This window comes from Osmerus mordax, chromosome 5 (assembly GCF_038355195.1).
Source record: "Osmerus mordax isolate fOsmMor3 chromosome 5, fOsmMor3.pri, whole genome shotgun sequence".
Lineage (NCBI taxonomy): Eukaryota > Metazoa > Chordata > Actinopteri > Osmeriformes > Osmeridae > Osmerus > Osmerus mordax.
This window is the reverse complement of record NC_090054.1, coordinates 5,737,423-5,764,357: the sequence shown is the minus strand read 5'-3', so window position 1 is coordinate 5,764,357 and position 26,935 is coordinate 5,737,423. Positions and strand designations below refer to the sequence as shown.

At 45.1% G+C, this 26,935-nt stretch overlaps 2 protein-coding genes across 3 annotated transcripts; one reads left to right on the top strand and one right to left on the bottom strand.

Annotated features, from left to right (window-relative positions):
* Positions 1-553: 553 nt before the first annotated feature.
* znf488 (zinc finger protein 488) lies at positions 554-2,608 on the bottom strand. Its single transcript, XM_067236576.1, has 3 exons — positions 2,396-2,608; positions 1,907-2,138; positions 554-1,701 (listed from the first exon to the last, which is right to left on the bottom strand). Exons 1-3 carry the CDS (start codon positions 2,606-2,608, stop codon positions 554-556), a joined length of 1,593 nt encoding a protein of 530 aa, XP_067092677.1.
* On the top strand, positions 782-25,850 carry antxr1d (ANTXR cell adhesion molecule 1d). 2 transcript variants are annotated; one of them, XM_067235845.1, is made up of 18 exons: positions 782-885; positions 1,913-2,039; positions 9,527-9,598; positions 9,710-9,781; positions 10,116-10,197; positions 10,487-10,517; positions 10,607-10,680; positions 10,917-10,985; positions 11,718-11,798; positions 11,989-12,049; positions 15,274-15,372; positions 15,607-15,676; positions 18,331-18,409; positions 18,781-18,876; positions 19,213-19,251; positions 19,361-19,459; positions 19,718-19,963; positions 24,272-25,850. In XM_067235845.1, the coding sequence occupies exons 4-18, from the start codon at positions 9,723-9,725 to the stop codon at positions 24,563-24,565; spliced, it is 1,479 nt and encodes a 492-aa protein (XP_067091946.1). In that variant the 5' UTR covers positions 782-885; positions 1,913-2,039; positions 9,527-9,598; positions 9,710-9,722; the 3' UTR covers positions 24,566-25,850. The 2 variants fall into 2 exon arrangements, with proteins under 2 accessions (XP_067091946.1, XP_067091945.1); XM_067235844.1 differs by lacking the exons at positions 782-885; positions 1,913-2,039 and adding an exon at positions 5,192-5,565.
* Positions 25,851-26,935: the final 1,085 nt, after the last annotated feature.

Below are 26,935 nucleotides of genomic sequence, written 5' to 3'. Positions count from 1 at the left end.
GCGCTTGGATTTGTTTGAACTTTGAATGGATAGACTGGATAAGTAAAATATAGGCCTATAAATCTGTACAAAACAATAACGTTATCTAACTCCAAAGACAAGGAGACAACACAGTGAGGATAGGGACATAAGTATATTTGTAACAATCATATACATCTATATGCATTTCATCCACCTCAAATCTCTTCTTTCCCACCTGAGTTTCGTAAGGCACAGTTCAGACAAGTTATTTTCCCACTTACATAAAACACTTACCGACTCTCAACTAAATTTCCGTTATCGGTGATTTCACAGTTAACTTACGTGTGTGTCTATCGCCATCTGGCGGACACTGGCCACCAATTTATGTGCTCATGATGCGTAATTATGTAGCCTTGATTCAGTTGCACGGCGCGGACCCACATTCAGTTGTTTTCACATTTAAATTCCCATCACGAAAGATATATCTAATATGCCATTATGACTTTGACTGTAAACAATGGCCACAGAAGGTTTTAACACAACCCTGTAGATAGGTTGAGTAAGAACCTTTATTCTGTCCAAGTGTCCATATTTAATTATGAGAAGTCATGTGTCTCGAGAGATGGTGCCGCTCGCGGAAGAACTCGTTGCAGATGGGGCAGATTAGTTTCTCCTCTCGCCTCCTCATCACCTGGGATTCCGGCGCGAACTCCTTCTTGTGGTGCGAGCGCATGTGGAACACCAGGTCTGAGGTCATGCGGAAGGACAGATTACACTTCGCACACCAGTTCTGTACAGACACCCCAAACGAGGTGAATGTCGGTGGGAGGACTGTGAGAGAGCAGGTGGTCTGCAGCTGAGCTCCAATATTTCTCGACCAGTGATCTGGGGCATACGGGAAAGCGTTTCCGCTAACGGGCAAAGGTAAGGTCTGTGGACCCGGTAATTCTCCGTTCAAAACATTAGATGACAACATACTGCTGTACCCCAAAACAGTTTTCGATGTAAAAGCGTGGGCCATGTCAGTTAAACGGCTGGAGCGAGCCGTTAGCGCAGTGACGGTGGCTCGGTCTGGAGTGGGGTCGGTAGGGGGGAGTCTCTTGCTGGGTTTACAGAAAGCGCTCTTCTGCTCTTGATCACCGGACAGGACGAACGAAAACGCACTTGGCCGACTACTGCTGTTTGGGTGAAGACTATCAGGCCTCCCTTGCTCCAGACTTGTCTGTCTGTAGTCTTCGGCTGTCCTTTCCTTGTCATGCATAAAAGCCCTTTTCGCCACTCCAACTTCTAACGCTCCTAATGTGCCGTTTTTACATTCCAAATGGTCGGTTTTCATCTGACACTTGTCCATCTTCAGTTTCAGACCGGAGGCGGATGACTCTGGTGCTGTGAGGTGGTAGTCCCGGTTTAACTGTGTTATGTTGCTATCGTTGGAGATGTTTGTCTTTTCCAGCAGCACCGACTTCCTTCCCCGTGGATAAACCGTGTCCTCTGGCTTCCTTTTGCGCGGGGAAATATCAGCTTCCTCTTGGTTGGGGGTGTTGGATTTCTTGTGTTCTAGATCTCTGGCTATGTTGTGGAAGTCCATGACGCGGTGTTGTCTCTTAATCTCCATGTGTTTGTGCTCGTAGGCCTCTCTGCTTAGCGCGTCATTCTTCACCTGCGTGCACAGGAACCGGCAGTGCGCAAGGAAGGGGTACTCATGCTTGAAGGCCTGAGTACACTTTACGCATCTGAATTCTATTAAAAACGGAAATATGTTTCAATCATGAGGAATTAATTTACGAGATTTATAAATAAACAGACATTAACATCTACTCAACGAAAATATTGAGTATATCGTGCAGGCTAGTGTATTGCACCTTAGGCTTGATTAATCCTTTCATAGATTTGAAAAGCCTCTGAAATATTCCGTTATGATGAAGGATCCTGCACATTCTCTCACCTGCAGCGGGTTCTGTTGCTGCCATTTCTGTGAAGCCCAGGAGGTGAGACAGCTCGTGGTCGTACCACACCAGCAGCTCCTCCTCGTGCCTGATGTCCCGTGTGGTCCGGACATAAAGCTGCCCCGCCTTCAGGTAAGCCTCGGTGTTCTGATCCTCGCGGCTGCGCGCGGCCTGCACCAGCCGTAGCCAGGAGAGCACGAGGGCAGAGCTTTGCATCGCCTCTGGGTCGACCTGTTGAGAGAAATCATCGATGACCATTTCCGATGTAGGCAACAACAAACATTTAAGACCCACTGCGAGAGCCGGACATCAAACCATCGGTTAGTTATGTATCATAGGCTACAAAACAGTAATATAGTAATATATTGTCACAGAGTCTCCATAGTGTTACATTGCTGACATTTGTAGACCCTTTTCTTAGAGAGATAACGTTTAATTAAATGACAGGTGGAAGTTTGATGCAGATATTTTAAGACCTTATAGCTTACCCTAAATATGTAAGATTTATTTATCTTGTCGCAGGACTTAAGTGCTATAAACGCGATGGTGTCGTAGAAGGTGTTTTGGAGAACGCACGGGCCAAAAGATGTGCCAGCTGGGATGTCGCGCGTGACCACCACGCTGGTGTAGAGGTCCGTCGCGTGCTGGAGGAATTTACTCTCACTGGTCCAGAGAGAACGAGGTAGAAAACTGTGCTCCATTCTTCTGGAAAAAAAAGATCATAAACGATGGTTGAGTGCAGTTATTCGATTGTTTAATGGTTTGTTTGCAAATATGTTGCACAAATACTTATTCTTACAATACGAGCCTGTAGTTTACAAATCTACAGTATGTAATGCATGTATGCAGTATGTATGCAATAAATGAAATTGATTTAGTACAAATATAACATTAAAATGCTGTAATAATGGCAGATTATTTTCATGTAAATAAGTATCATTATGCCATTTTTATTTTTTATTTTTATGAATTAGTGTAAGGGATTTGCTAGGCTAACAGGCTTAGCTTATCTCCGATTTTGCTTGATCAAAAAGGCTAATTTATTTTAAACATTACCACTAATTAATTTTCCTTTTTTTAATTCACAAGCCAATGAAATGCATCCAGCCTAGATTTTACAGGCAACTGTATTGCAGACACAGGGACATGGTCTGACTTCTAATGTCCTTTGTCTCAGTTTTTCAGTCGGTTTCTCTATTGTCTCTCCATCTGCCCATTGAACTGCCTCCTATTTCCATGGGGTCTAGTGACTTTCGTATCAGAGAGACGAATGCATGTTATTTTACAATTTAATCTTAACCTTGTTGAATTGTTAACATCGTTCTCAAATGTAGACTACATTTTGGCAGTTTTTTGCTTATACCGTAGGCTATATTAGCTATATCAATGTTTAAGCATTTAAGATAATTTTAAATGTGAATAGGCTATTAATTAGACTGCAATATTTTCGAAGTTGGGGTGGTTCTCTGCTGTTGATGTTCAAAATACCACTCTCCAGTTTAAAGATTGCGCAGTTTAAAGATTAGGCTATTCTCCAAACGCAGCCGGTAAAAAGCACGTTAACGTGTTGCATTCGCACTTACCTACTGGCCCTGAAGGTTCGCAATATCTCCGTGACCTGGTCGCGTGAGGAGACTGGTCTTCAGCAGGTGCAGTCTACCACCGGTAACGGTTCGTCTTTCCGTTCACTGTTGTTACCGTCAGAGAGCGAGAGTTATCACAGCAGAGTCTGCCTCGTTACTGCGTTCCACTCTTCTCACACACACACACACTTATTATCTTCGTCAGGAGGCGCACTGGTGCGCACTGAAGCGTGCCGGCTCTTAGACACACACACGCACACACAAACAGGACGCACACACACAGAACGCACACACACAGGACACACATATAGCCTACACAGAGCACAGCTACGTCTTTTAGGCCCTAGGGTACTCTGATTGGTGCTTGGTTCCTGCTAGGTTCGCTGCAATTATCAGAGAAACCAAGAGCGCTGGTATGAATGCGCTGTGATGTTCAGTGATTATCCCTAAATGAAGCCCAATAAGTTTTAATTTCATCTTGAATGTTTCGTCCAATCAAGCCTTCGATCGAAGTGAAGGAACCGATCGTTTCCGATCCCATAATGGTTGGCTATTCTTTAGACTTTTTATTTAAACATTTAAAAAGGCCTACATAAACAAGAATACTGCCTGTTTCTTCATCAGAGAAGTAGCCTAATTGTTTCTTATACTAATATCTCACGTATTTTCTTGACTTAAGAGAACTTGAGCTAGGCTACTTCCTTTGAAAGACATTAACCTACGCCAGAATTCCGCTGCCAACTCCAGTCTAAATTTGGCTCAGAACCATCCCTGATACATTTGCACACATTATACCCTTGATGCGGAATAATTAATTAAACGCTCTTAAAACAATTACAGTTTAATATATGAATAATGTATTTGCCCAGTGGCAAGACCACACTGTGTAATTTAGCCTACTAATGCTCAATTTTAAATTTTTACTCCTCCACTAGGCTAACGGAATTTCTAGGCTAATTGAGAAGAAAGACGTTGCAAAGTTTAATGATTTTTTATTTGTTTAGTTTTGGGGCGATTATATTATTGCTAACGTTAGCCTACAATTAAAATGATTATTAGAATAGGCAAAGCGTGTCCATTTAAAATGCTTGATCTTGGAAATCCACAATGCCTTGTTTAACATTTTGACCAAAAAATGCAGAGACCATCGCCTCTCCAGACTTCCGGATGTCTTTCTCAGACAACAATAAGATGTCAGAACACCTTGCAACAGTGAAATGGCCATGATTAGACTAATTGGTATGTGACATATCCTTTGAGCCCCAGGCAGCAGACCCCTCGCTGCGCTTAGGTCGGTCTTGTTTGTCTACTTGTCATTCTTGCCGTTGACCAACTGAAGAAGTATGGAAAATGAATCCTGACAAAAATAATTAGTAGGTTATTATTCAACCTCTCTAACTCGCAATATGTAAAATATAGTTAAAATCAAAGGCTCTTTGATTACTTGAAGGAGTGACAAAGGCTTTTCAAATGGGGTTTCCCCCCAAATCAATTAGGGTTTAAATTTTTTAATAACTTCTCGGCATTGTAATTGTTTAATGGACTAAGGTCCATTAAACGTAGGCTATCTTAGGTTTAGCTTGTAGCCTAAGATACGATTTTTTTTATCCCGGAAAAGGGATGTAGGCTATGTCCTGTTGCGTGCCTCTCCAGTTTTCTGTTACTGAGCAGTTCTTTTCACTTCAAACCGGAGCACCAACGTAGTCCGAGAATGAGAACCGGACTATCTGATGTGGTTCTCCGCAGCTACCGACACTGTAACCATTACTTCTAAGGTCTTTGCTAAAATTGCACTGTCGTATTTTGAGCCAATTTTTGGGGTTGATTATTTGAACAATGGTTTTCTAAAGGAGTGAAATTATGTAGCATATATTTTCTCTGCCGTTTGTTGAAGTAGCCGAGCATAACTGTCCGAGAAAGATGGCGAGGAGTCAGATTCGCCTCTCTCTCGCCCTGGTTTTACTTGGGATTTTTACTCTCAAACTGCCGTCCGTGAAAGGAGATATAGCGGGAGAACAGGAGGAGGAGGAGAGGTCTTGTCAAGGTGCCTTCGATCTCTACTTTGTCCTCGACAAGTAAGCGGCAGTTATTATTTATGACTACTTACTTTCTCATCAATGCGCATTGCTATGCAACATCTTTGTTGTTTGGAGAACGTGCAAGTCTGGGTCCTGCGTGTCGTGGACTACTGTTGTAGCCCATAATAGCACATTTCTACATTTCAAATAACCTACTCTGCAATATTAACCCAGACTATTTTGTAAATATCCATTCAGTTGAAATAAAAGTGTTGTAAACAACTTTGTCACGTAGTAATCTGCATACATTCTAAAAGCGATACAACTTCTCGGTTGGCTTTGATCTTATAGCTAGGTCAAACTTCGGTCAAACCGAAATTTGTGCACATTCGATTAACCATAAGATATTGTCATTATGAAAATTGTTTAGCGCTATCCTGGTCGGCGCAAGCCCCTGGATGGAAGCTTGTGAGGAAAACATAGTCTCTCCCCCTCGGGATTCAAGGCGAGACTGGGCAAGGCAAGCAGGATGCGTGGATTGGGTTACATGCTGACGACGCCTGCGGATGCAGCTGCACTGACTGCCAGACAGTAGCACAGCCTTGTTCTGTAGCGCTGTATACAACTTGGCTTCGGGCGTTCGATACCTTCAAAAATATCAATCTGATAAATTAACCAAACAATAATCTATAGATGCAGTATATGATATATATTCTTTCTTTCATTCTGTTTCAACTCAATCTTGTCAGAACTATAAGGTTCTCAAGGAAGCATGGATTATTCATGGTTGATAATCTTATCGCCAAAAGGCCATGTTGAATCTCACCATATCATCGCACCAGACATGTTTCCTTCAACAGTATTAGCTAAACCTTCTGATACCTTCTTATCTTTATAGTATAGTATAGATACAGTTTCATACTATAGCATTTAGTTAAGTATATTATAGCAATACTTTCATAGCACAGGATAGCTATACCTTCAAATAATAACTTTGTATTATAGTTCCCATTTAATCATAGTATACAGTAGATATACCTTCCTAGATACCCTTGTATTACTGGATAGAAAGGTTGCAATAATGCCAGCAGAAAACACAAAACAGTCTTAACTGTTAAGTCTCCAGTCACTGTAGCCTACTCTTCCTAGTAATGGACGCCAACCATCGTAATTGACATTTTTGTCATAACAAGGCTTTATGGGTGAAGTGTGATTATACATGTGGACACAGAACAGGCCAACGTGTCACAACACGCTGAATATGGAAAGAACAAGGGTTCTCTGAAAACCAGAGCACTGATCATGACTGAACTGTAAACATGTGAAACAGTACGGAGAGGAATAGACAATTAAAAAAAACACATAATTAAGCGCAAGGGCAATTTCAAAGTTAAAGCTTTGGCCAGGGAGTTGTGTCGAGTGACTGGCAAGAATGCTGACTGACCAAGCCCCTGGCACGCCTCTGTTTGGGCCTGCCAGTTTTACCAGACCAACCCAGAGCTCTTTCAGCTCACTACTCAGAGCTCTTACAGCTAACTACCCAGACCTCTTTCCTCCAGTCCATGCATCTATCTGGGACCTTTCAGACCCTGAATGCCAGGCAGTGACCCCAGCTAATCCTCAAATACCACCCCAGCGATTTACCAGGCTACTTCTGATAGTTCTGGAAAGGCCCTAATGTGTCTGCTTAGCCAGGAGCATTCTCCTCCTCAACTCCTCAATCTGATGTTGATCTTATTAGGAAGGAGTGTCTGTGTGTGGTCCGGTCTACATGGGTACACTCTGCCTCCTTCAATAAAAGTTAAGGGATATTCTAACACCACATTTGCACAGTTTTAACTTTAGTTGTGATCATGGGCGGAGCGGGGGGGTGTCTTCTGCAGCTTGAGCCCGATTGTTTTCTCAAAAGCCCTGAATCTTTTTGGTTAAATTGTTTGTAATTTTCAACAAATATAACAGTATGAGTCCAACATAATGTTTTATACTACATAAAGCTCAACCAAAAAAAATCACTTGCGCTATGTGTGCTCGCATTACCTGTGGAAGTTCATACCTAAGATCACATCAAAGCTTGAATAGGTCCTAAATTGGGGGTCAGGGGCTGTTTACTACGTCTGGCTCCGCCCCTGGTGGGGATTAAGTATTGAGAATACTCTTTGTCCAAATAAATAAATTGGGTGTGCTCGGTCTCTATATATAGCCTTGACTAATGGGTACCCACTGCCCTGACATGCTTCTGCATGGACATGTCCTTGCCTGGACCCACTGGTTGGTGCTGAAGCCAGACCACAGCCCATCAACCTTATGTTCCATTGCTCCTGAGTGTGTCTTCCCAGACACACTCAGGAGCAGAATGCTGAAGAATACTTTAGAACCGGAGCTCTGTCCGATCTTGTGGAACACCAGCAGGTCTCAGCATTCCACAGCTCCATATCAGAACCACATCAAAGAGCCTGCTGAAGCCTGCCTGAATGTCTCCAGCCCATTCAAGAGAAGCCCTGTTCAGTGGCGCCGTAGCAGATATGTGCTATATAGTACAGTGTACCTGGAGTTGCCGTTGAGACTACAGATCTAGCTGTCGGAGAAGGGGAAGATTAGGACTCAGAATTGCAAATGGAGACTAGTGTTTGTATTAGTCAGACAGACAGGAGACATGCGTTTAGACAGAAAACACGTAAAGCCAGGCTGTAAAAGAGAATCACAGACTTCTAGACACACACACACCATTTAGAGCAAATGACCCCCATTAGTTACAATGAGTCAGTGCGTGCTATGTAATGTCTGGCGTACAATAAAATACATGTATAAAAAAGCCAAAAAGAAACACAAATGAGCATTGAGTGCTTGTAAATTAGCAGTGTGTAGGCAACCTTGGGTATTGCTGTTTTTGGAAGGCTGGATTCTTAGATTTTGTTGCTCAACCAAAGCATTATGAAAGGATGCTTCTTAAGTTTGTTGTGGGGATTAGCGTGGTGGATGGTGTTAAAGAACCAACACCATCCATCATGCTAGTGGATGCTTTGGTGCTATTGGTGGTAATGTAACACAGTTGAAGTGTAACACACCCGCACACAGCGACATCCTTACCCCTGCTGAGATTGAGCCTTGTGCCCCTCTGTTGCTCATGTCACAGTCTTTTATTACAGTACAAACACACACACACATATGTACCCCTCCACCCCCAGCTGGATGTCACCTCTGTGTCACTCGGGTACTGAAATCTCAGCCTTTACACTCTCCAGACCGCCAACCTGTTGTGAGCCTGGCTGTCCTCAGTGGGACCATCTGTTCCCTCTCACAGGGCCTGGGGGGGGGGGGGGGGGGGGGGGGGGGAGAGCACGGAAGGGCTGGGGATGTGCTTGGGGCGCAGGGTGGGGGGTGTTAGAAAGGAAGGCAGGAACAGCAGAGGGGAGAGAGGAGAGCTGGAGGCAGACTCCTACATCTGTCCTGGTCCACCCTGCATGCAAGGACCAATTAGCCCCCATTAGCAGTCCCCTGGGAGGGCTGGTGATCAGGGAGGGATGCCCTACTGCAGGCTGGAGGGCTATGCTGCTGGTGGTGGAGGAGACTGAACCTAAAGGCTGGGTCCATGTGAGGTCCCACAAGCACAATGTTGTTACACTGTGTTCTTTAAACACAAACTGTTACTTCACACTTAATACTGTAATACATTTAGACCTATGCACTTCCATTCCTTGATTATCTGCTACAATTACTATATGCACCATTTGTTACTTTTCTTTGGAAGAAAGTGTCTGCGTAAGGAATAATTGTAAAATGTATGCATAGTGGGATCCGATGGTGGAATGAACTAAAAAGCTTTATCATGGTGTGATGGTTTTCAGTGCTCCGTGGTAAATTGTTGTTCTGTGCACATCTTTTTTGTGATTTGTGACAATGCTGTTTGTATGGTTAGCTAAAAGATCTCACTGGGGCGAACATAGATGTATTTTCCATATGTTTTTCAGAGGGGAAATGTCTGTCCCATCTCTCACATGTGCTAATCTTAATGTTTCAGGTCTGGAAGTGTGAAGAACCACTGGAGTGAGATCTACTCCTTTGTTGAACACTTGGCTGAGAAGTTCATCAGGTAAGAAGCGTGTGACTGTGAGGACATGTCAATACTGTAATGATGTTTTCTGAAAATAATGCATAAAATAATGCATAAATATAATAATATGTGTGTTTGTGTGTTCCACAGTCCTATTTTGCGCATGTCCTTCATTGTTTTCTCCACACAAGGAAAAACCATCATGAAACTGACAGAGGACAGGTATGACAGCTACGCTTGACCGGTGGACTGATACGATAACCACCCTTCATAACCACCTTTCATAACTACCCTTATCAACCACTATTCATAACCATTCTTCAAAACCACCCTTCATAACCACTGTCCTTAACCACTCTGGTCCAGCAGTATGGCGCTGCAGGCTCTCATATAATCAGTTACAACTCATCACACTGTCTTCTGAACCCCCATCTTCATTAACACACCTGTCCAAATTTCTACCCCTGAAAACCACTGTTAACTATACATCCACCCTCTCCCAGCCTGTACCAGGGTATGTGACCAGGGCTGTGCTCTCCTCTTGTCCCCTCCCCAGACAGGCCATCACGGAGGGCCTGAGAGCCCTGAAGGACGTCTACCCAGGCGGAGACACTTTCATGAACCTGGGACTGGAGATGGTGAGAACAGAGCCCCCTGTCTGTCTAGGTTACTGATGTTCTGAAGCCAGGTCCGGCTCATTGCCTAAACTCGTAAAACAAAAATGTTCATGTTTAGTGTTTGACCATGCTCTGCTTGTGAACTTCACGGATGGTTTGGCTCAGTGGTAGAGCAAATGACTGCAGATCAAAAGGATGCAGGTTGAAGTCCCTTGTTGTACATTCTTTGGATTAAATCACCTGCTGAAAGATACACTATTAACTCATATACCTTTTTGTTTGGTGCTAAACCAAACCTTCACTGTTGCAGGCTAACACACAGATATATCAAGAGAACCAAGGTAGGTTTCAACTATATTTCTGCTCTCGTATGATTTCACAGGCAGGTCTATGGAGACTGCATTCTAAACATGTGGTTGTGTGTTTAAAGGGACAGCCAGTGTGATTATTGCTCTCACTGATGGCGAGTTGAACGAATGGCAGTTTGACACGGCACAGCGAGAGGTGAGAGAAGACAATTATCCTTCTTTGTGAACCAGATGGGACGATTTCCCTTCTACTGGACAATAATATTTGGCAAAACCAAGTTCTTTTTATCTATGTGTAAACTTCTCTTTTAATGCATGTGTTGTATGTGAATGTGTGTTGACTGCACCTATGTGTGTGCGTGTGTTGTGCACTGCATGTGTTGTATGTGTATGTGTGTTGACTGGACTTGTGTGTGTGTTGTGGTCTTGCAGGCACGCAGGGCTCGGTCTCTAGGAGCTATAGTGTACTGTGTTGGAGTGAAGGAGTTCAATGAAACACAGGTAAGACCCTGGTCCTACACACTCACACTCACTTGTACAGTCACTTGCTCACAATCACTTACACCCCAGCTAACACCACAGAAACGTAACTGAGACATCTGTGATGTTCCCCTAAGGTTTTTCAGAGGTACTGAATAGAGCCTTTTTGGGACATTATATAAGTACATTATAGGTACATTCATAAATTGTGAGTGAGGAACATTGTGAATGTACAAATGTCCCAAACAGGCTGTAACATTCAGTACCTCTGTAAAACCTTAGGGAACGCTACCAATGTCTTCGGTACGATTCTTGTACATCATGACACTTTATGAAAACGTTATTATAGGTAATCCTTATAACAATACGTACAGTACTCGTAGGGGATCTAATCTTATGTACGTTAAATAATAACGTCATTAGGACATTCAGAGGCCCCCACATTTCTACGTCCTGAAAAGACTTGGGATGTAACTTTCGTCAGCTGACACCACAGGTACGTAACCATGACTTTGTGGAGATTAAAATAACACTGAGGTCACCTCCTGGAACGTAATTTTGTTAGCTGGGACACCCGCTCATACATACTTACATTTACTTTCACATGCTCATAAATATACACTCAATCACAATCACACACACGTTCTCCCATACACACTCCCTCACACTCATTCACAATACACACTCTCACACACACCCTAACCCTGTTTCTGATGCTTAATATTAATCCTAAGTGTGTGTCTCTCTGTGTAGCTGGCCACTATAGCAGACACCCTGGAACATGTGTTTCCTGTGTGGGGGGGCTTTCAGGCCCTCAGGGGGATCATCGACTCGGTATGCACATACACATACATACAAACACTCAGACACACACTCACACATACATGTATACACACATATACACATCCACTGTTCTCTGTCGTCAGGTAATTAAATAACTTGCAGGTCAGGTAATTAAATAACTTATCAAAGTAGTTAATTGCACTTCTATTAACTAGCTGTTCCTGGTCTGTTGTGTTCTCAGATCATTAAAAAGTCCTGCATTGAGATCCTAGCAGCAGAACCCTCCAGTGTGTGTGCAGGAGGTAAGATCAGCCTCGACCCTCCTGACCTCCGACCTCTGTCTCAGTACAGGCCTCAGCTGGTGGTGATCCCCCAGTCAGCCTGACCTGAGGGAGCATACTACTGTAAACACTTTTGCTGTGTGTCAGTGTGGCTGGGGGTTTGTATGTTTGGGAACATCCTATTGGTGAAGTTGTGCCAGACAACAGCAATCACACACAGAGTAGTAAAGAGTATAGCATTTAGAGCCAGTGTCCCGCAGACTTTTTATGCACTGTGAATGTCCAACTGCTGGATTAACACAATGTGTTCACTGTCAGTCACGCTGTCAGTGTGTGTGTGTGTGTATGTGAGTTTGTGTGATGACACATATAACAGGCAGCTGACTGATTGCATGGTCACGATGACCCCAGAGTGACAGTGACCGTATTGTGTGTGTGTGTGTCTGTAGAGGGGCCGGCGGAGGCAGTTGGTCGGAGGAATTAGCAGGACATGTTTAAGCATCGCTGCTTCTCTGGCCTAGTTTGCCACAACCAATATGCTAAACAGCCACTCTCCATCCCTCCATCACCCCCACTTTTATTAACAGAGAGAGAGATATAGAGGACAAGAAAGCAAGAAAAATGATGAAGAACAAGACAAAAAGAGATACGAGGAGAGAGAGCGACTGTGTGTGTGTCACTCTGCTGGGAGTGCTGCTGGTGTGTTGCCAGCAGGATAGATGTGCTCTGACATGACCTTATTAGGACTCATTTAGGAAGAGTGCACTTGCAGCACAATCACCACGACAACCAGCAGATGAGATTAACGTTCTCCAGACATACTCAGTGTTCATTATGGGATAGAAGAGGAGAGGAGTTTGACGGGTGGAGAGGAGAGGGGAGGGGAGGGGAAGGGATAAAATGAAAGGGACGGAGAGGGGGGGGGGGGGGAGGGGGGGGGAGGAGAGGAAAGGAGAGGAAGCTTGTGAAGATAGATAGATACAGAAAGGATGGAGAGAGAGATAGGGGTGAGATACAGATAAACAGCCTTTGTGTCTAGACATAGATAGAACAAGTCTCTCCAGACAGAGCCAAGGTTGGTCTTTCCAAACAGAGTTGAGCATAGTCTTCTCAGACAGTCTCTCCATGTGGATTTTCATGTATTAAGTGCAAGCGTGTGTTGGTTTGTGTGAGACAGTGAATGTGCTAGAAGGGTAAGGATGACAGGACGATGTTTCACCATCAGAGGATGTGACATCAGCCATAACTATCCCGCCCAGCCCCCTCTGTATTTACATAGGAGCCGACAGTGTGCATACTGTAGGTAATGTGACAGTGGCTTCAGGAGCCAGGAGGGCCTCTGTCTCTCGCTGCCACACGTATGGTCTTATTTAGCTTCCGCACACACACGCCCACACACACACCCACACACACACATGTCCCTCAGACTGATGTGAAGTGACCAGGCCGAGCTGCCTGAAAACAGGCCATCAGACTGGACAGTGAACACTCAGCCTCTCTATCAGACATGACAGCACGGATCACACACACACACACGTCACACACACCCAGGCAATCAGGCCTGGCAGTGAAAGTCGGAGGGTCTATCTAAGGTGACAGCAGAGATTGCTGCTTTCATTAACGTCTGACCCTTAATCTCCCCTCCTCCACCCCTCCTCCAGCCCCCCCTCCCTCTCTCCCCTCTCCACCCCCCCCAGCCCCCCTCCCTCACTCACTCCCTCGCTCCCCTCTCCACCCCCCCCCCCCCCCAGCCCCCTTCCCTCTGCTTACTGTCCCTTTGCACTAACATGATTGAGGAGGCCAAATTTGGACATGGCACAACCCTACCCCCCATACACACAAGCTCACACACAAAAATTAGCTTGCAGACTCGCACACATTCTTATAACTCCCATCAGAATATCAAATGAACTGCAATTATATTGCGCTTTTCTACCTTAGCTGCACTCAAAGTGCTTTACAATGTTTGCCTCTCATTCACCCATTCATACTCTCACATACCGACGGCAGTGAGCTGCCATGCAAGGCGCCGGCCTGCCCATCGGGAGCAACTTGGGGTGCAGAGTCTTGCTCACGGATACTTTGGCACATGACCTTGGAGGAGTCGGGGTTCGAACCGCCAACCTTGCGATTAACAGACAACCCTCTCTACCCCCTGAGCCACAGCCGCCCCAATCAAGTGTAGTAGTAGACGACTGGACAACTGGGATGCCAACTTACAATCAAACAGACAATCACTGCCATTGTTTATTTCAACACATTAGTTAGTTAGTTAGTTGACCCCTAGAAAATATCTGATACTTTTACTGTGTGTGTGAATGTTCTCTGTGTCTATCCTTGACCTTTTTGAAACCCTGTCACACACACAGGCACACACAGGCACATGTTTTTATCCAGTGATCTTTACGCTGTAGCTTTAAATGTTAAAGGTGTGGCAAATGTTCAGTTCTGTTAGCCAGGCTAATGTTAGAGAAAGCCTCAGTGCACAACCGAAAACCATAAACAGACACACACACATGCCGTTGGTGCCATAGGTAAGGTCAGATCTAGTTTGACTCTGCTGGTGTCAACCCTGCAGTCACATTTCTAAGCGAGCATTTTTTCCCCTCTCTCTAGCATATGCTGGTTACCAACCACACACACACACTAACACACACACACTAACACACACACTAACACACACTGCAGCATATGCTGCCTAGCTCCCGTCACCGCGCTTGACTGGCGCCTGGGGGGACCAAAAGGTCAGACACACACATGTACACACACATACACTCGCACAAATACACACACCCCTCCTGGCTACAGTGCTGGCAAATATTTGTGAACAGCAGCACTTTTATGTGTTAGCACCAGTGGAGCATTTGCTACGCCATTCCACACATGCATGCACATATTTTGTACACACATACACCTTCACACACATACATTCACACACACACACATTCACACACACTCACATACTGTTGGCATCAATGAAGCATATGCTTGTTATCAGCCCCTGCTTGACTTGACACGTCCTGAAAGGTTAAAGATAGAGCAGACACAAAAGTTAGCAAGGCACACACATACACGCACACACATATACTAACATGCGTGAATCCTCCAACACTTTGACATGGATTAGGGAAGACTGTTGTGAGTGAATGAGATTATACAGTCAATCCTGCACTATACATTATATGTAACTAGTATACTTATAAGCCTCTCTAATCTCTCTCCCCCTCTCTCTCTCTCTTTCTCAGAGAGCTTCCAGGTAGTGGTAAGAGGTAATGGGTTTCTTCACGCCAGAAACACTGACCAGGTCCTCTGCAGCTTTAAACTCAACGACACACACACTCTGGGTTAGTACCGCACATGCACACAACCACACTCTCTGGGTTAGTACACACACTAACCCAGAGAGTTAGTGTGTGTACCCCCCACACACACACATTCTGACTTAATACTACACCATACACACACACATACAAGTGAACATATTGATGGTTTCAGACAGTTTATCTATAATGTGTAGTATAATGCCTTATGTCCGATTCTCTGTCTCCAGTAAACATGAACATGTTCTCTCTGAGCAGATGAGCGACCAGTCGATATAGAAGACACCTTCCTACTCTGTCCTGCTCCAGTCATAGACGAAGTTGGAAGGTAAGTTACAACATCCATCCTTTCTTTCTTTCTTTTCCATCTGTCCATACGTATAACCTGTTCAAGGAGTGTTCTGAAGGAGGCTTTCTCTCCAGCCCTGCACATGGGGTAAGCCATCCACTGATTGGACGACACCATGACTTGACCAGTTGGATGTCTTCAGCTTGTTCAGATGTTGTGGGTTGTAGCTAGGCTGGAGGTGCAGACTCAGCCCTGGGGGACCTGCAGGCTGAGGAACAGTTAGACTGACATGCCTGCTGGTGGGATAGAGCATGAAAGTGTCCTTGAACAAATGAGGGCCAAAGTCGTGGGAGGGCCTGCGATCAATCAGTGTTTGTCAGAGTTAACGAAGCCAGACACCAATCACAACAGGGAAATACGGAGAGAGGATCGGAGGTGTGGATGAGGCAGTGAGGAAGAGGAGGAGGAAGAGGAGAAGGAGGGTGAGAGTAGCAGAGGGAAGGAATGGGAGGAGAAGGAAGATGAGAGGGAGAGGAGGAGAAGGAAGATTAGAAGAAGAGGAGGAGGAAGAGGAGAAGGAGGATGAGAGTAGCAAAGGGAAGGAGTGGGAGAGGAAGAGGAGAAGGAAGATGAGAGGCAAAAGAGGAGAGAAAGAGGATAAATATGAGATGAAGAGGAAAAGGAGAAAAGAATGAAGATTAGAGGAAGATGAAAGGAGAGAAAAAAACCCAGGGAGGCAGGGGGAGGCAGCGACAGCCTAGGATAGGCCCGGGGGAGGTAGGTGGAGCCTATAGAACAGGCTGGAGGAGACTGGAGAAAGGTAGGAGAAGGCCTGGAGAAGTATCAACCCCTGTATCCCTATCCAGGCTCCACATCCTTCTCCAGACTCTCCCTGCCTTCCCCAGTATCATCCAGCCTCCTCTAGCATCCACCAGCCTCCAAATCCTCCAGCCTCCCCAGCCTCCACCAGCCTCAAGCCCAGTCCATAATTATACTCTCCTGCCCCCGGCCTCAGACACCTCCAGGTGACCATCTGTCGTGTCCCTGTCAACTAGATTTCAGACATGGTTTGAGTCTTCCTTTTCTGCTGGTGAAAGCTACTATTTTTCACACCAGAGCATGAGGAAGAGGAGGAGGAGGTAGAAGGGGTTTGTTTGTGTGTTGTATGTGACAGTAGGAGATGTAGCACCTCTTTGTTTAGCTGTATTTCATCAATCAGTCTCTTGTTTCCGCCTACATCTGGTTAGCTGGCCTGCAGGGGGTCCAGCATGTATCCCTCCACAGAAGGACAAAATGAAAGCCTGATCACACAATGAAAGGCAGAAGGAAGAGTGTGAAGGATGTGTTTTAGTTTTCTGCCATAAAAAAGTGCTCTGTTCAGTATGTAACCACAAAACACTCCACTAATAATATTCCTGGCAGAACCGAATAGAACCGGAAGGTTGTGAATAAAACGACACAGCTGTCAAGTGAGAGGAGGATGTCAGCAAGGTCTGTAGGCTTATAGGAGTGGCTGTTTCTGATCATGGTCCACAGGCCTAAAGGATATTTTAGGGTTGTGCCCCACACAGACTCACACACACATACACACACATGCACACATTCTTTCCCTCCCCATCTCTCTGCCTTGTCGCACATGATGAAGTCATTGGTGCTGCTGTCACATAAATCTATGGTGACTGGGAACCTTCTGGATGCGGAACTACACACGCACACACACACACATCGATACACCTACACACATTTGCTCACTCACACACACAAGCTCACACAATCACATTATGCTCACATGGATATACAGGGCTGTGGACTGACTGATGGACTGATATCTCTCTGTCACCAGTCACCTGATAGCACTGCACTTCCTGATAGCTTGTGAGAAAGAGAGACAGACAAGAGGGAGAATAGAGGAGGGAAAATAGAGGGATGAAAGGAGAAGACAAGAAAGGAAGATATAGGGGAAGAGAGAAGAGGGGAGAGAAGAAAGGAAGGAAAGGGAGAAGAATAGACAGATGAAGAAAGGGGTGGGTATTTAGAGACGTCAAACTAGCTCTCAGTTTTTAAAGAAGCGAAGGACTGCAAAAGAGAGGTTGGAAGGAGGGAAGACAATGAAAGAGTGTGAGTTGAGAAAACAAAGGGATCAGGCAGAGGGGATGTCAAACAGGAAGGAACCTTCTTTCTCCCATCCCCCTTTCTTACTTCCTCTCCTTCCCATCAATCCCAATCACCCTAAAGTGACCTCTCCCCCTCACCTCCTTTACCCCCCCCCCCCCCTCTCTCCTGAGTCTAAACCTTGGCCCTCAACGTCCCTTCTCTTTTCCACCCCCTAAACTAGAACCACAACATACAAAAGCCCTTTCTGCTCCCAGCTCCAGTCCTGCCCTCGAATCAACCGGCCACTGTTATCACATTCTGCACTTTCAGAAATAGTCACGTTTATAGTTCATAGATATCCAGTCTTGTTCTCTCTCTCTTACTGTCACACAACCACACCAATTTACAATCTACTATATCTTATAAGCTCTTACCTCTCACATTTAGCCTTTGTGTGTGTGTGTGTGTGTGTGTGTGTGTGTGTGTGTGTGTGTGTGTGTGTGCTTGTGTGGACAAACAGAAAGAACTTATCGCTACTGAGATTTGTGTTTTTTGTTGAAGGGTGTTGTGGGTAACAGAGTTTTTCTTGTGTGCTGCAGGGTGATCTACCTGCAGGTGAGCATGAATGAAGGCCTGTCCTACATCACCAGCTCTGTGCACATCACCACCACCGAATGTGTGAGTCCTCCACACAACACTGATCACCCATCAAGTGAAGCGGTTGTAGTTTAGTTGAGTAAATGATAAAAACATCCTGGTACACTTGATGCATTTTGACTGTTTCTCCTTTTTTTCACTGCTTACAGTTGCATACAGCCGAAGTTATTTATTTATCTTTTTATTCATTTTCCTTCTTGTTCTCTAGTTCTTTCTTCCCTCTCTCGCTCCTCCTCCTCTTCCTCCTCTGTGAGGTCTCTGCTCTCTCTCTCCAGTGTGAGTACCATCATGAAGCAGGACAATACTGACTGTCATGAAAGATGGGACAATGTATACATAGTTCATGTTTTCAAACATCTGTGTGTGTATGTGTGCCGCGTGTGTGTGTGTAGTTCGATGGCACCATCCTGCTGATATCCTTGCTGGTTCTGTTCCTGTTGTTGGGTTTGATCTTTATGTGGTGGTTCTGGCCACTCTGCTGCACTGTGGTAAGTGTGTTTTTTTTGTGCCAGCCAAAAATGAATCTGAATTTTATCATTGGGAATTTGAGATTTTCTGGAACTGAACATTACATGCTAATTTTGAGATTGCATTTCACAGAATAATAATAATAGCTTGCTATTTGTCTCACAGCCTGCAGTTGACCGAATCAGAACTTTGTTTTCAACATTTATCAATAATTTAACTCAGTCAAAAGCTGTAGCTGTTATTGTTATTAGTTAGGTACTTACACTTAATGTTTATGTGTGTCTGTGCATATGTGTGTGCACATGCCTCCTGTTGTCTTGATGTTAACTTGATTGTTCTTGGATGTTCTTCTCCAGGTAATCAGAGAACCTCCACCCCCCCCTCCTCCTGAGCCTGTAGGTTCACCCCCATCCACACACACACACACACACACACACACACACACACACACATGCATGCTACCAGTTGTCTCAGTGTTGACAGTGTTGCCCCTACTTCCTCCAGGAGTCTGATGATGAGGATGGGATGCCTAAGAAGAGGTGGCCCACTGTGGACGCCTCCTACTATGGAGGGAGAGGGGTGGGGGGCATCAAGCGCATGGAGGTACACACATACACACTAACGCACACAAACACACCTATTACATGACATTACATTAGCATTTTAGTAGAAAGTGTTACCCAAGCACCCAAATAATTTTGTAGATAACTGCCTCTCACATGCACAGACATTTTCTCTCTGTCTCAGTAGCGTATTGAGTAGAGATTAAATACACACAGTACTCTTATTTCCCTGGCTGCTGATTTTTCCCTTTGACATTTAGATTGTCTTTCTGTTTCTGACCCTCCCACCCCTCCGTAGGTGCGCTGGGGGGAAAAGGGTTCCACAGAGGAGGGGGCCAAGCTGGACAAGCCCAAGAATGCCGTGGTGAAGATGCCAGAGCAGGAGTACGAGCCCTACGAGCCCCGCCCTCGCAAGCCCCCCCGCGGTGCCCCCCAGCAGAGACGATGGTACAGCCCCATCCAGGGGAAGCTGGACGCGCTGTGGGCCCTCTTCAGACGAGGATACGACCAGGTGTCCCTCATGAGACCCCAGCCTGGGGACCAGGTGGGACCAGTACTGCTCATAACTAGTACTGATACTAACTACTACTGATACTTACTAGTACTGATATACTAGCAAGTACGGATACCAACTAGTACTGATACTAACTAGTGCTACTTACTAGTACTGATATACTAGCTAGTACTGATGCTAACTAGTACTGATATACTAGCTAGTACTGAAACTAACTAGTACTGATACTAGCTAGTACGGATATAACTAGTACTGGGTTGACCTCATACTGATGCTGTTTGAATGATACAAATCAAGACTATCATACTAGTCTGATATTAACCATCAGTGTGCTCCGTATTTCTTAGATGAAATTATTAGATTCAATAAATGCCACAATAGAATAAACGCCTTATTAAAATGTGACACAGTTAAATAAATGCCGCCCTCAAAAAAAAAATACAGCAACATTTTATTTTTATGTTCCGTAATTCTATGTATTTTTGGGTTGCTACAAATAGATACGGTACAAAGATGTCACTAAATATCCATTTTGGCTATCAGCGTCTTTATCGGCATCCTCACTAACATTAATTAGAAACATCACTCATCGATCTAACTTTGTACGCTCGAGGCTTATGCTTTGCTGGCTGTTAACATATATAGTTGAGAGCACACTTACTTGCTTACTTACACTTTTATGAGACACCAAAGATGCAGTAATAAATACACTGTTTTGCAGTATCCCTGTGTTATTCCTGCTTACTAATTAAATGAACTACAGTTCAAAAAGTGCTGTGGTGTTTCATCGAAGAAATACGGTAACACTTACTCTCTCTGTTTCTCTCTCTCTCTCACTCCCTCTCTTTATTTCTCCGTTTCTCTTTTTCACTCTCTCTCTTTTTCACACTCTCTGTGTCAGTGAAACATCTGCACTCTCTCTGTCATAAAGACACCAGGTGCCTGTGACTAACATAGAAAACTCTCACAGTGGCCAACGAACAACCACTGATTCAAAAATAGTACACGCACCAACACACACACACATACGGAATCAGTGAATGAACCCAGTGATAGCAGTCTCTATGTGCTCCAGACACAGAGCTTGCATTGTCCTTACACAGTCAGCCCTGTACACTCCCCACCTCCCTGAGAACAGCCCCAAAGCAGGCCTGGCTGTGTGAGTCTCTCTGGGGGAGGACAGTGGACTGTGCGCTTGACCACTCAGCTGGGGCAAAGATTATCAGAGACATTACAGCAGCTGTAAGCTAGAAAATGTATTTTGAAATAGATAGACATGTACTGTTGGTGTGTCTGACTGGGTGTGTGAAGGCGCTCCAAGGTCCAAGTTGGACATCCCATAATGGTAATTAGCCATCAGATCAGGTCACCGTGGTGATACATCGGTTCAGGTCTGAATGGGGTCATTCTCTGATGGTGTGTCCTTACAGATCAGTGTGTTAATGTGTGTGCTTTGTGTCCTTGAAATCTGTTGGTCAAGGGACCATACACAGTAATTTAGGAATTATTTTCCTAAACTCTCCTCTTCCTCTCTTCTCTTTCACTATCCTCTCCTCTCTCCACTCCTCTTCTCCTCCTCTTCTGTCCTCTCCTTTCCTTGTCTCCTCTAGTCTCACCTCCTCGGCTCTTGCCTCCTCTCCTCTTTTCCTCGTCTCTTCTCATCCCCTCTCCTCTCAACCTTATCCATCTCTGTCAAAGAAACAGAACTTTCCGGGGTCTTTGTCAACCTTCGTCTGAGACAGATATTCACAGAGACACTCAACAATGAGCTTCTCCCTTCACGCGCCATTTAGCCCAGAAAATACAGCGCCTCCTCCAACGCGGGATCCAATGAGGGGAAAAATCTACTTTTGTCACCAACGGAGGGGTGGGGATAAGGGAGGGTAATTTGGAAGCTCCGTAATGGGCTGTGATGGTTGTATTTGACATGAAAAGACATTGTTGAGCCTTAAACAATCGGCATTGTGGTAGAGGGAGAGCGCTGCATATCATATTCAAACGCACAGGGAAAGGGGGAGACAGACAAAGTGTGTAATCTATCACACTAAAACAAGCCATGACTAGGAAAAGCACAACACTGAGGCATCTAAAAGCACAGCATCGTGATGAAAAGCACAGCCATGATGATGAGGCGCATGGATGGGACTCAGTCCAATGGTGGATCAGACAGGAGGAGCTCTCTCACATCTCCACACATTATTCTCACTTCACTGAAGACGCAAACCCGTCAGCGGGTTGCCAGTTTATGCCCACAACGTGTGTGTGCCTGTGAGTGTGTGTGCGTATGTGTAGGTGTGCCTGTATGTGTGTAAGTGTAGGTGTGTGTCTGTGTGTGTGCGTGCATGTATGTGTGTGTGTGTCTGTGTATGTGTAGGCGTGTGTATGTGTGAGAGAGAGAGTGTGTCAGCCGCCCTGAGAGAGCATCACACAGACAGATGGGGAGTTGAAAGGCCACAAGCCATATTGTGACAAAAGAGATTCCCTTATTTTGTACCCTTACTTACTGCTTCGTCCAGCCCGAATACACACAGGAGGAGAAGAGGGGAGGGGAGAGGAGAGGAGGGGAAATTATAGGTGAGGATAGGAAGGGAAGGGAAGGAAGGGAGGGGAGGAAAAGTGACTATTTCCTGAGCCAAGTGGACTGCAGATTCCATTAGAAGATCTAAATCTTCTTTGTGTATTCTGTGTGTGTGTGTTTGTTTGGGGGTGGATTGTTTTATTGTCATGTGAGGTGACAGGCAGAGCTGTCAGGTCAAATGTCTGTCTTCCCCTTCTCTCTCTCTCTCTCTCTCTCTCTCTCTCTCTCTCTCTCTCTCTCCCCTTTCTATATCTTCAGCTATCTCTTAATCTTGTGCTGAGACAAGCACTGACAGTGTGTGACAACAGGCTTGTCATTTGATCCTAAATACAGATGAACCATATGAAGATACATGGAGCTTTATAGGATCACTAAAACATAGAAACCATTGATATACAGAAAGAGAGAGAGGGGAGAGAGAGAGAGAGAGAGAGAGAGAGAGAGAGAGAGAGAGAAAATGATAGCCTTGACAGCCACATGGACTGAAAGATCCTGTTCATCACTAACCTTTCACTGACCCACTCACACATCGACATGCATACACTCACTCTCACACACCACACACACACTCCACACACACACATACACATACTTCATCAGTGCTAGGGGACTAGAGGAGAAGTACTCAGTGCTTCAGTTTCTAGGAGCCTCTCACCAGAGTTAGGGTCTCTTCTTCTCTCTGGCCCTTCAATTTATCCATTCCTTGTTCCTCTCCCCTCCATCTACTCCTCCCATCTTCCACCCCCCCCTACATCCATCCTTCTATCCATCCCTCTCCCTCTGTTCACCTTCCTCTCTCACTGTTATTCATTAGGTCACAGTTTTATTTAGGCCATATGCTCTCCCTCATGCACACACACATGTCCACACACACACACACACACACCCACAAACGTACCCCCACACACAAACACACACACACAGACCCTCACATATTCATGAGTTTGGGTTGTGCAAGCGTCCATATGCTGCCTCTGCTTTGGTGCTGCTCTTCTGCTGCTTACAGACTGGCCTTTTCACTGTGCCCCACTATCACACACACACATACACACATACACACACTCGAACACAATGAACGAGAACAATGCCAGCCTTGCCTGGCCCCTCGGAATTGCCCCTGTGTTACTGAAGGCCCTCTGTGTTTAATAAGGTGTTAAATCAGACCACCTAGGGTCAACCCTCCAACCTTTAACTGCAGAGAGAGGGAGGAAGCGATGGAAGGAGGGAGTGAGGAGATCTGGGATATAAAGAGAGACACGCAATATGAAAGAGAGCAAGCATGAGTGGGAAGAGAGAGAGTGAATGAGGGGGCAGACAGACCAGGAAGGAGAGAAGGAGGCAAGCAGCGAAATAGCGAAAGAGAGGGCTGAGCGACAAAGAGAAGTGGCAGTGATCTTAAAGAGAGGAGGAACAGTGGGGACAATTAGAGAAGCGGTCCATTCTTCCTGACTTGTAAATTATGTGAAAAGACAGAAGGCTCAGAAGACCACACTTACAACCAGTGACACATGCACAGACACACAGACACACACTCCACACCCCAGAGAGAAAGATAAATCCCTCTCTGTTTTTAGGAGGCATGATCTAAGAAAGAAGGGAGAGCCAGGAGAGAGGGAAGGCGAGAGGGATGAGGGGCCTCATGTGTGGGTGCTCTGTTCTGGTCTGTAGTCACTGTCCTGCAGGTGGGCACAGAAGACAGTCCGCTCCTGTGTGTGTATGTGTGTGTGTATTGTGTAGCTAACTCTCTGTTTGTTCCACAGGGTCGCTGTATCAGGTTCCATCGTGTCAAAGACGAAGACCCCCCTCCCCCCCACGCCTCTCCCCCTCCCGCCCTCACCTCGCATCTCCCTCCCCCACCTCCCGTGGACCGGCAGCCTCTGATGAGGTCGACCTCACCAGCCCCCCGCTCCGCCCCTCCATCCAGAGCACCTCGCTCCACCCCCCCAGCCCGAGTCCCCCCCGCCGTTGTCCGACCCTCCCCTGGTCCTCCCCCTGCCCGGGCCCCCCCCGGACCCTCGGGCCCCCCACCCTCCCGACCCCCTCCCAGGCTCTGAGGAGGAGGGAAGAAGAGGAGGGGAGGGGGGGTTGCACCTCCTGACCACGTCCCCCATAAAACTATTGTTTACCCCTCTGTCTCTTTCTCTCTCCCCCCCTGCAGCAAGGGGACCATCTACAAGCCAGGGGTCCTCACTGGGGGCTCTGAGCTTTGTTGCTGGGCAGCAAACGTGATATCTGGAGGAATATCAAATTAGCTACTGAGTTCATATGCATGGACCGTTTTGATTGGTTAAGGCTAGAAGAGCCAGGAAATTGTTTATTTGGATAGGACTGTATATAAATGAATCTACCTTCATGACTAATTCTTATTGGAGAAGCTCTGCCACACATAGGAAGTAGAGAATAATGTAATGTCAATGTGGATATACAGTATGCATGAATTGAGTGATGAAAGAAATATACTGATATGTTAAGAGAAAGAACTTCAAGGTTGAACTGTTCTGGGCCCCGTCTTGGTGTGTGTTGGTGTGCGGAGAGTCAGGCTGGGGCAGGGTGGACAGAGGGAAAGGGAAGGAGAAAGAAAGGAGAGAATTAAGGAGCATGAGGTGTCTAATAGTTTTTAGTGAATGACTGTGTTTGGGATTGAAGGCTGTTGCCAGATTGTGTGTTTGGAAGGTTGGCAAGGGTTGAATGTGTGTAAGTACATTTTACATGTTGTGTGTGTGTTTGCGTTGCGAGAATTGCGTACTCCAAGGGTATGTGCTGAGAAGTGTGTGTAGAAAGTAGTAGAGGGCCATCTGTTTCAAGACAGAAGGGGTTGTAAAGGACTTTCCAAATATTCAAACACTTAATTCAACCAAAGAAAGTTATCTATGTAAAGTCTGTTTAAAGTTTCATTTTCTAGGAATATGCTTTGGAAGCACATATCTGATATTAGTATAAGGCTTTGTTTAGACTCAGTGAAGTAGTTTTATAACTGCAGGGCAGTTTTTGTGTATTTATTGAGCTGGTGAAATAAATGTAGTCAGTCAACATGTGGCTGCCTCAGCTCAAATCTACTGTCCTTTACTGGGTTTCTCACTGACATACTGGTGGTGGGAGGTGGAGGTGGAGAGCATCCAACCATCCATTGTAATAGATTCATCCGGTCGATATCTTTAATTTTTTATTGAAATAAATATTGTTTAAGGGCTTGGGACATCACTGGTTTGGCACTGGCATAACATGTAATCTATCAAGTTTGTATTTGTTTATATGAATTATGTATTAACAAACTCAGAGAACAACTGTTCCCTGTTTTTATTAAAGACGGTTTTATTAAAAGTTTTTTGTTATACAGTACGCATTTTACTTGTGTTTTCATTCAGTGTTGGAAGAGACAGAGAGAAGATGAAAAGGAGAGAAAGACAGTAGAGAACAGAAATAAGGACAGAAACAGAAAAGAGAAGAAAAGAGATGGTGAAGAGACTGATGTAGAAAGAAGAGGAATGGATGAGAGATAGTGCACGAGACAGAAGAGAGAGATGGAGACCAATACCTTGTGGAATGTTTATTGACTAAGTGTTTTAGCAGATTAAACTGGATGATGTCATGCTTCCTGTCCCCTGCCACGGTTTCATCAAGCTAATTAAACGGTGGACCAGAGGACATGGGAGAATTGTCCTTCCTTCCAGAAAAAGATCCTGTCAGAGCGAGATTCATAAACTGTTGATTAAAACACGTTTCTCTTCTTTAGCTCTCCCACTAAATCACTGGAGGTCATTTTGTACATGCTACGCTATGCAAAAATAAAACAAATATATATTTTCTTCCTTTACACTTTAAGATACAACGGCATGCACAACTATGTTTATTACACAAAACCTTCATTTGAAAAGATTCCAAATATATGTTTTAAGTTTCCAAATCGAATTGTTTTCGAGGAAGATAACTATCTCATTTTGAAAACCAAACCTTATGGAGCAGAGATGAGTTATATCTGGAATGCTCTGGTACTATATGGAATGTTTTGTTCTAGAGGATCCTACTTAGCACACTCCAGACGTCGGCTCACCACAACTTGCATGGGAATGTTCTAGAAGCAGGCGGTAAAAAAAAGCATGCAGGCTTGGAATGGTGGATTGGTATGATAACAGCTCACTCTCCCGCAGTCACACACTTTAGTTTACTGGGTGCAAAGAGAGAAGAGAGAGGGGGATAGAGATGCCCATCCACCAAATAGAGGGAGAAAGAGGGGGAGGGTAAATAAAGACTGCACAGGGATCTGAGTCAAGCCTGCAGAGGACAGTGAACAGTAGCAGTGTTGTGTTGACTGTGTGTGTGCTGAAAGTAACTGAATAACTTGAATAGCTCTGGTTCAGCTGTACTCCCCTTAACTGAATGTTGTTTTAACACAGATCCAGCTAGGAAACAGTCTAGAGGAATGA